The 10,466-nt window shown below is 37.6% G+C and overlaps 1 protein-coding gene across 1 annotated transcript in view; it reads right to left on the reverse strand.

The window, feature by feature from the left end:
• Nucleotides 1-545: 545 nt before the first annotated feature.
• The window catches only part of LOC112832904 (olfactory receptor 4F3/4F16/4F29-like), a 33,695-nt gene continuing 23,774 nt past the window's right edge, over nt 546-10,466 (reverse strand). The window contains exon 5 of the mRNA XM_025883744.2: nt 546-1,550. Coding sequence (XP_025739529.1) covers nt 546-1,517 — 972 coding nt within the window. The 5' untranslated portion in view covers nt 1,518-1,550. The remainder of the gene's footprint in view (nt 1,551-10,466) is intronic.

Raw genomic sequence — 10,466 nt, forward strand, 5'->3', positions numbered from 1 at the left:
CTCAAGGTTGTGAGTTCAAGCCCCACACTGGACTCCATGCTAGGCATGGGTCTTACTTTAAAAAAATTTTTTTTAATAAAAACCTTAATACTAACTAAATCTGAGTGTGGATAGTCAAATCCAGATGTTAGAAGCCTCAAATTCTGAAAGCTACCTAAGCAACTGTCTTCATTTTGTGTATTCTTCCAAGTATATAAACACAAGAAACTCAGAGGGCACGAATATCAATACACATATAGATTAGAAGAGATATGTCTTTGAGAATCACTACCAAAGAGTATCCAACATTTTGTTTTAATGGAAAATGTGCCCAGTATATGAGATTTCATATTCTTCTATAATAAACAAGAAAGACACTACATTTAAAGGCTGAATTCACTCTTCCTCAATACTTCCAGGATCCACAGGGTAAGAGTCCTTATGAAAAACTGACCAGATCAGAACAGAGTCCTTGAGGAGAATTTTCACAGTGGACATTAAAATTACTAACTAAAGTGAAAGGATTTATGAAAAGTTTAATTAAAGAGATTAATTTTCAAGAATAGTCAGGATGAATCTGGATGGCTTTGATTGGTCATGAAAGAACTCTTCCTGAAACTTAGAATCTTACCAAATAGTCTCCTCATTGCCATTTTCATCTCCTTATTTCTGAATGTATAGATAACAGGATTCATAAAAGGAGTGATAAGGGCATCAAAGATAGCTAAAAATTTATCTATGGGTAACGTAGGGAATGGCCACACATAGACAATAATGCAAGGACCAAAGAAAAAGACCACCACAGTGATGTGAGCAGAGAGAGTGGAGAGAGCCTTGGATGAACCACCTGAAGAATGTTTTCGAACCGTGACCAGGATGAAGATGTAAGACACAATCAAGATGAAGAAGGTGCCCATGGAGATGAAACCACTGTTGGCCATGACCAGAAATTCCAGTCTGTATGTGTCTACACATGCAAGCTGGATGAACCGAGGAAAATCACAATAAAAACTATCCATTTTGTTGGGACCACAAAAGGGCAAGTTTACAACAAAAGCCAGTTGGGCCACAGAATGGATGAGTCCAATGGTCCAAGCAACAGCCAAAAGAGAAATGCACATTCTTAGGCTCATAATGGTCAGGTAGTGGAGGGGCTTACAGATAGCAATGTATCGGTCATAGGCCATGACTATAAGCAGCACCATCTCCGTACCCCCAACAGTGTGAATAAAGAATAGCTGAGTAATGCACCCTGTCAAGGAGATGACTTTATGTTTTCTGAAAAGATCATAAATCATCTTTGGACTTGCAATGCTGGAAACACCTGTGTCAATGATGGAAAGATTTGCTAGCAAAAAGTACATGGGGGAATGTAAGTGATGGTCTGAGATGATCGTGAGCACAATGAGAAGGTTTCCTAGCATACTTGCTATGTAAAATATAGTAAAAAACAAAAAAAGAAGAATCTGAATCTCCCAAGAACTGGTGAGTCCCAGCAACAAAAATTCAGACACCACAGAGTGATTTCCTCCATCCATCAACTTCGTGTTCTAAACCAATCCTGAAGATACCTGAAGAGCATAAGAGGGAGAAAAACATGATTTTTAAGTTGAAAGGGAAGCCTGGCTATAGGGTTACACAAATGTCAAAAACTAAAGATCAGGGGCGCCTGGGTGGCTCAGTCATTAAGCATCTGCCTTCGGCTCAGGTCATGATCCCAGGGTCCTGGGATCAAGCCCCGCATTGGGCTCCCTGCTCAGTGGGAAGCCTGCTTCTCCCACTCCCCCTGCTTGTGTTCCCTCTCTCGCTGTGTCTCTCTCTGTCAAATAAATAAATAAAATCTTTAAAAAAAAAACTGAAGATCACTTAGCCATTGTACACAGTTACATAGAATTTACATAGTACAAAAATCACAGAGAGCCAGCACCAAATTTTTTTCCAAGCCTAGAACTTTGTTATCATTTAATCGTATGCCTCAAATTCTGTTTGGTCTTTAATGTATAACGAAGTAGGGGAAATGTAGACAAAGTCACCTAAGAATTAAAGGAGAAATACATCAGGAGATAGAGAGACATATTTTCTAATTTCAACACTGAAATATGCCACAGAATGGAAACGTGCAGAAAGGCACCTAGAACTGTCTGGAGAGGTGTCTAGTTTATTCTTTTAAATGGCTGCTCAATATTCACAGTGTGGATGGGCCATAATTTATTTACTAATTTCCCTATTAATAAGCATTTAACTTGTTTCTAGTTTTTTGGCCCCTGCAGATAATGCTACAAATAACTATCCATATACATACATCCTTGTGTATTGATGTATCAGATTCCCAGAAGTGAGATCACTGGGTCAAAGTGCACATATTTTTAATGTTAGTAGTGTTGCCTAACAGCTTTCCAAAAAAGCTGAAACAACACATATTTCTATAAGAATAAATGTTAATACTTTCTTTAATTGTTGCCAGAATAGTGGGTATAAAGTGATAGCTCACTGTTGCTCTGGTTTTCATTTCCCTGACAACCAATAAATTTGAACATTTTTGCAATTTGGATCTGCACTTCTGTGAAATGCCTATTTCTGCCTTTTCCTATTTCTTACTGTGCTTTTTTTTTTTTACACATTTGTAAGAGCTCTTTTTATATTACAGATATTAAGCATTTGTCATTTGTTTTATCTTTTCTAAAACAATTCTCTATTAATTTTGTTTCTGGTTTCTTTTGTTATACCCAAGTTTGTTCTTTTTTTTAATTTATACCCAAGTTTTTAATTATTAAATGATTAAATACAGCTATTACTTTTTTATACATACTGCTTTTAAGATCTCCTTTGCTCCTGGATCATACACGTACACCCTTAGATTTTCTTTCAATACTTTGCTTTATTTTCTATTTCGGACAGTGCTTTATTATTTTTGTATATATTTTAAAATGTAAGTTCATTTCTAATTTCTTCCAGGTGAATAAAATAGTAATGGCACTGTGTGTTAAATGACCCATTCTTTTCTCTTTCAATTTAACTATTTTTTGCACTTTGCTAAATTATCAGATATTTTGGGATCTGTTTCTGAATTCTTTATTTTGATTTCACTGATATATTTGTCTCTTTCTGTAGAAATATCGGGGTAATGGGATGCCTGGATGGCTCAGTTGGTTAAGCATCTGCCTTCGGCTCAGGTCATGATCCCAGGGTCCTGGGTTCAAGTCCCACATTGGGCAGGGAGACTGCTTCTCCCTCTGCCTGCTGCTCCCCCTGCTTATGCTCTCTCTCTCTCTGACAAATAAATAAATAAAATCTTAAAAAAAGAAAAAAAAGAAATATCAGGGTAATACTATGTCGCTATACTTGATAAAGCAAGTCCCTCCTTCACTGTCCTTATTTTTCATACTTCCTTGACTATTCATGATCATATATTATAGCATATAAATTTTAAATTCATTTTCTCCAATTCCCCCCAAAATTCCACTGAACTTCTGATTTGAATTGCTATAAATTTGTATTTTAACTTTGAATGAAGTAGCATAGTTATGATGGTGTCTTCCCATTCAAGAATAGTACATCCATCCATTTGTTCTTTTTTTTAAGATTTTATTTATTTATTTGCGAGAGAGAGAGAGAAAGGAGTAGTAGGGGAGGAGCAGAGGGAGAGGAGGGGAGGAGCAGAGGGAGAGGGAGAAGCAGACTCCCGCTGAGCAGGGAGCCCAAAGCAGGACTTGATCCCAGAACCCTGGGATCATAACCTGAGTCAAAGGCAGATGCTTAACTGACTGAGCCACCCAGGCGCCACCACCCATTTGTTCAAACCTTGTTTCATGTCCTTCAATATGATTTTGCCATTTTCTTTATATATGTTCTATGCTCTCTTTGTTAAAATTATTCTTATGTATTTTATAGCTTTTTTTCTTAGCATTATAAATGAAATATCTTTTCTCCCTTCCATTTCTAAGTTCTTTTTGCTAGAATGGAAAAAAGTTATTTCTTTTTATATGTTACATGTAGTCACCTTACTACCTTCTGTTATTCGTTGAATAGTTTTTTACTGAAATAGCTTGGGTTCTCTAGGTTTATAATAATGTCATCAGCAAAAAGACAACATTTTCATATTTAATTTTTGCTGGTTTGGTTAAGATAGTATCCATTTCATCATCCCCTTATTAACATGAAAGTCCTACTATACTTTCCTATTTTTTTCACGTTTATTGTCCCTTTTCCAGTGCTACATTTCTCTATTCTTATTTTGTTTTATTTTTAAATTACTTACTGTTGTATCTTTTTCTTTTTAAGATTTTATTTATTCATTTGACAGAGAGAGTGAAAAAGCACAAGCAGGGGGAGCAGCAGGAGAGGGAGAAGTGGGCCTCCCGCCGAGCAGGGAGTGCAATGCGGCGCTTGATCCCAGGACCCTGGAACCATGACCCGAGCTGAAGGGAGATACTTAAAAACGGAGCCACCCAGTACCCCCCTCTATTCTTATTTTAAAATAAGATGCCAGTGGGGCGCCTGGGTGGCTCAGGCTGTTAGGCTACCAACTTGATTTCGGCTTGGCTAGTGATCTCGAGCCCCATGTCTCCAAACTGGGCATGGAGCCTGCTTGGGATGCTCTCTCTCCTTCTCCCTCTGCCCCTTCCCTCCCCCCACCCAAAAAATATAAAAATAATAATAAAAATAAATAAAAAATAAAATAAAATGCCATCTATTTTCCCTACCAATATGTTCTATTTCCTTCCCGCCTTACCCCAACACCAATTAAGATAAGACCTTTAAAATACCTTTCTCCCCAACTTCTTACCTCCTTCCTTGCGTTTAAATTAAATTGGTTCCTTTTTGCCTTTCTCGAACTTCTCATTATTTTATGTATTATGCCTCCTGAGTTCTCCCTGTTTGGTTTCCCTTCATGATTTCTATCTCATTATCTCTACCCTATATGATTCCAGAGATCCATTGCTCCTAACCTTCTAGTCTCAAATTTAGATTTCAAGAATAATCATCTTTTTTTTAAATTCATCTCAATTGTTCAGTTCTAAAGGGTCTTGTTTATATTTCCCATGAATCCCTTTGCGTGCTAATATTACTTTTTATTGAAATTAGCATCTGCTTCTTCCAACAGCCTTGTGTCCAACATCAGCCTAATATCACATATACTTAATATATTCTTTACACATATAAATTCTAATATCTGAGATGAAATTTCCAAAATCATCTATATCAATCTGTCTGATTTCAAGATTTGTTCAATATATCCAGTCTAGTCTGGTACTGTTTTTACTTCTCTAAACTCTCAGGGATGTAAATGCCACCTAATACATAGTGTCCTTGTTAAGTGTTGTTGGAATAATAATTTGACAATCAAAAAGTGCCTAAAAACCTGTGAAGTAAGTAAACATCATGTCACTGGGGTTTGAAGTAAACTATAACTCTCAGTTACAATATTCTTATGTATTGCTTTATGATAAAGTGATTAAAGAAAAGCTGACTTGAGAGTTTGATTTTTTTTAGTTTGATTTTTTTAAGGCTCAGAACTAAGAATTGATATCATCCCAAACATTTTCTGTCACAGTGAAAGTTGGTCTTGAAGACAAGTGAAATTTTCTTTACAAGGTAACAAAGAACTAGAATTTAAAATAAATATCCAATCCTGTTAATCTTTCTATGTATACAGATTTGGTTATTATGTTGTTTATTTAAATTGGTTCATTCATATTCTTCCTATGTTTCTTGTTCTGGAGAGACAGATGTAAAATATTGGTTAAAAGTGAAGAATCACAAACCAGACTACTGGGTTTAAACTTGCCTTATCCACTTGCCCCACCACTAACCCTTGAAAGAGGATTTCAACTCCCTCCATGTTGACCTCAGTCTGTACCTTCTAATTGATTAAATTCTTCTTTCTAGCTTATCTCTGAATTTAGACAACAGACCCTGCAGGCAAAGCATCCCCTGATGGAAACCAAAAGTACCCCCTTGGAGCAACAGGGACTTCCCTGACACCAGCATGACCTTGCATGATTGACTCAGGACAATGATTCACCAGACCTTTACTGCCCACCTGCAGGTACCCCCTGACCTTTGTCCCACATTTTCCTTACATAAACCTAGAAGTTTTTTCAGCACTTTGGAGATAGGTTTTGAGACGCTAGTCTGCTGTCTTCCCAGAGTGGGCCTCCCTGAAATAAATTCCTTTCTTGTTTCAGCAAGCACTCATCCCTCTGCCTTTGGATTTTGTCAGTGGTGAGTGGCCAAACCTGGTCTGAATGGGACCCCCAGAGTCAGGTACTCTTGCACCCCTGTGCCCCAGTTACACCCTGACCTCAGATAACTTACTTAATCTTATTGTGTCTAAGTTTACTCATCTGTTAAATTGAAGTAATAATAGTCTGGCCTCAAAAATTGCTATGAGTAAAGAGCTTAGAACAGTATTGAACACATAGCAAGAATTCAATAACTGTTAGCTGTAATGATGTTATTTTAACATCCTTAGTTCACTAAACTCTCCTGGTAGTCCTAAGTCTCAGACTTGTCTCCCTCATTTTTTGTCCTCTGTTCACTATATACATTATTTAAGATCTTGTCTTGTTCTCCTAATGGGCTTCTTTTAAAATTCTAATTATACCCTCCCCAAAAGCTTGACCACTGTGTGAAAGGCAGCATATATGAAAGGGTTTAATACTTTCATTAGAATACAAATGCTAGTTGAATCCAAATAGGTATATCACTCATTCCCTAATTCTATCCTAAACAGTATAGTCTAATTTCCCATAGTCTACTAAACACTGTCACTTAACGTTTATATATCAGTCTTGTGCTTGTGGAATTTCACATGACTACCACAAAGCTAATAATCATCACTCTCCTCCCAATGCAGCTTTTCTTTCAGATCTAGTATAACATTACAAGCATCTTATCTACTCAGCTCTTCTCAAATCCTCCACTTGCTTTCACTAATCACTACCAAAACCCTACTATACAGGACAACTGATCTCTCCCTATCTAACCTGAATATGGCCATCAGATTACCCTTTCTAAGCACTTTGGTTATGTAACTAGCACCACCAAAGTATGTTCAGTGGTTTTCATTGCCTCTGAAAGTACAAAATCCTAATTTAGAAGGTGCTGCTACAGTTTGTCTCCATAGCATCTTTCCAGGATGCTTCTATTTTCAAAAAATATTTATTCCTCTTTAATACTCTCTGCTCTGTTGCCTATAGATGACTTCCTTCTTAACTCCCTACATTCTGACAGCTGTCCCCTCGACCTTTATACTGATCCCATTGATGTGAGGCCACTGAGCGAATGGTCAAGAAAGAATTCTTGAAACATCTTCAGTGCAAAAATGTGCTTTTATTATAGCACAGGGATAGGACCCATGGGCAAAAAGAGCTGCACTGCTATTGTGAGGAGTAGCTGATCATATACTTTTTAGGTAGTGAGGGTTAGGAATAACATAAGTCTCAAAGGAATTTATGTATGCTGAAAGCAAGGTATCCAAGACCTTGGAGAGCCAGCTATTATCAAGATAAGGTTATTCTTTATTGTTTTAGTAAAGCATTAGTCATGAGACCCTTTAGATGTGTGTTAGTGGGCCACATGTTGAAAGATGATTGTTATCATATCCTGGAGGTTTGCAATTATCAGAGTGAATTTCACTAACCAAAGCAAAGCTATATTGGTTGAACATTAAAGAAAATCTTAAGGGAATTGTAGGAGTGTTACACCCTGTATGTCTCAGGGATTTATCAGTGGGCTGCAAGTTGTAAGGAGACTTCATTTTAGCTACAATTCCTATGCCTTTGTTCCCCTCATCATCATGAAGATCACTAAATACCTTGGAGTAGCTAAATCTTCATCCTTATGATCTCTCTGCATCATTTCATACTGTTCACCATTTCCTACTCTCTGAGAAATATTATAAATAGTGGGATGTATAGAGACTTTGTCATTTTTCTCCCTGTTGGTAATGTCTATTCTATAAACTGGACCTAGTAAGACAATCCCTCAAGTAAGAATTTTAACTAGTCATTAACATAGGAAAGGACCTAAATCCTTATGGATTTACATTCTTATTATGTTGTACACCTGAAACTAACATACTGTCATATGTCAATTATACTTCAGTTTTTAAAAAGACAAAAAGGGTTAGCCAAAAGGAATATTTAAACAAAGGACAGAGAAGAACTGGAGGTAGTAGATGGACACTGTGAACATTAATGGAGGCTTGAATTGTCACTTCACGGGGAAAAAATGGGTTAATTTTTTTTTTTCCTATCTGGTTTGTAGTTGAATAGAAAGATCAAAAGTTATTCCCTGAACAGTCCACAAAACCAAAAGACAACCGACAGAATGGGAGAAATTATTTGCAAATAACATATCAGATAAAGGGCTAGTACCCAAAATCTATAAAGAACTTATCAAACTCAACACCCAAAGAACAAATAATCCAATCAAGAAATGGGCAGAAGACATGAACAGACATTTTTCCAAAGAAGACATCCAAATGGCCAACAGACACATGAAAAAGTGCTCAACATCGCTCGGCATCAGGGAAATCCAAATCAAATCCTCAATGAGATACCACCTCACACCAGTCAGAATGGCTAAAATTAACAAGTCAGGAAACGACAGATGTTGGCGGGGATGTGGAGAAAGAGGAACCCTCCTACACTGTTGGTGGGAATGCAAGCTGGTGCAGCCACTGTGGAAAACAGCATGGAGGTTCCTCAAACAGTTGAAAATAGAGCTACCATACGATCCAGCAATTGCACTACTGGGTATTTACCCCAAAGATACAAATGTAGGGATCTGAAGGGGTCCATGCACCCCAATGTTTATAGCAGCAATGTCCACAATAACCAAACTGTGGAAAGAGCCAAGATGTCCATCGACAGATGAATGGATAAAGAAGATGTGGTATATATACTCAATGGAATATTATGCAGCCATCAAAAGGAATGAGATCTTGCCATTTGCAACGACGTGGATGGAACTGGAGGGTGTTATGCTGAGTGAAATAAGTCAATCAGAGAAAGACATATCATATGACCTCACTGATATGAGGAATTCTTAATCTCAGGAAACAAACTGAGGGTTGCTGGAGTGGTGGGGGGTGGGAGGGATGGGGTGGCTGGGTGATAGACACTGGGGAGGGTATGTGCTATGGTGAGTGCTGTGAATTGTGCAATACTGTTGAATCAAAGATCTGTACTTCTGAAACAAATAATGCAACATATGTTAAGAAAAAAGAAAAAGAAGAAGATAGCAGGAGGGGAAGAATAAAGGGGAGTAAGTTGGAGGGGGAGACGAACCATGAGAGACGATGGACTCTGAAAAAAAAACTAAGGGTTCTAGAGGGGAGGAGGGTGGGGGGATGGGTTAGCCTGGTGATGGGTATTAAAGAGGGCACATTCTGCGTGGAGTACTGGGTGTTATGCACAAACAATGAATCATGGAACACTTCATCAAAAACTAATGATGTAATGTATGGTGATTAACATAACAATAAAAAAAATTTTTTTAAGTTATTCCCTGTACAGGGGCCAGAGACATTTCTGTTCATTGAACTTATAGAAAGATTCATGAGGAAAAAGTAAGTGATCTAAGAACATAGATAGTAGAATCTCTGATACTAATACAATATTATTTTAAAAGATTCACTTCCAGATAGTTAGGAAGATCATCTTATTTAATTTTCCTCTTTCTCAGCATTCTTATGTGGGCACAATTGAAAAAAAAAGACTTCTAACTAGAGTCATTAACATATGAAAGGACTTAAATGTCAAAGCTTAGAGGCCAAAGGGCAGAATGTGTCTTAAACACACAGTGCAGGGCGCCTGGGTGGCTCAGTTGGTTAAGCGACTGCCTTCGGCTCAGGTCATGATCCTGGAGTCCCGGGATCGAGTCCCGCATCGGGCTCCCTGCTCAGCGGGGAGTCTGCTTCTACCTCTGACCCTCTTCCCTCTCGTGCTCTCTATCTCTCATCCTCTCTCTCTCTCAAATAAATAAATAAAATCTTAAAAAAAAAACACACACAGTGCATAACTTAATTTCAAATAAATGCAAATGTGTAAATTCTAAAACCTACTTTGGGCATCCTTTTGAGTTTCCTAAATGATTTTCTTCACTCCTCTCCAAACCCTCAGATATAATTTTCTTAGGATGATTATTTAGGAGCAATTACTTTTGCTGAATCCTCAGTATAGATGGAAACTATCATTATCCACCGGATATTGATCTTTTATACATGTGAAAAATGCCAAAGGGGCCATCAACTAAAACTGCTGATCAATGAGTCAGCCATATCATTTTTTTAAACTCTTACACCTCTTCTTTTTTTTTTTTTTAATTTTTTTTATTGTTATGTTAATCACCATATATTACATCATTAGTTTTTGATGCAGTGTTCCATGATTCATTGTTTGTTCATAACACCCAGTGCACCATGCAAAACGTGCCCTCCTCAATACCCATCACCAGGCTAACCCATCCCCCCACCCCCC

The sequence above is a fragment of the Callorhinus ursinus genome, unplaced genomic scaffold (genome assembly GCF_003265705.2).
Source record: "Callorhinus ursinus isolate GAN/ISIS: 27379988/994484 unplaced genomic scaffold, GSC_fseal_2.0 scaffold25, whole genome shotgun sequence".
Taxonomy (NCBI): Eukaryota; Metazoa; Chordata; class Mammalia; order Carnivora; family Otariidae; genus Callorhinus; species Callorhinus ursinus.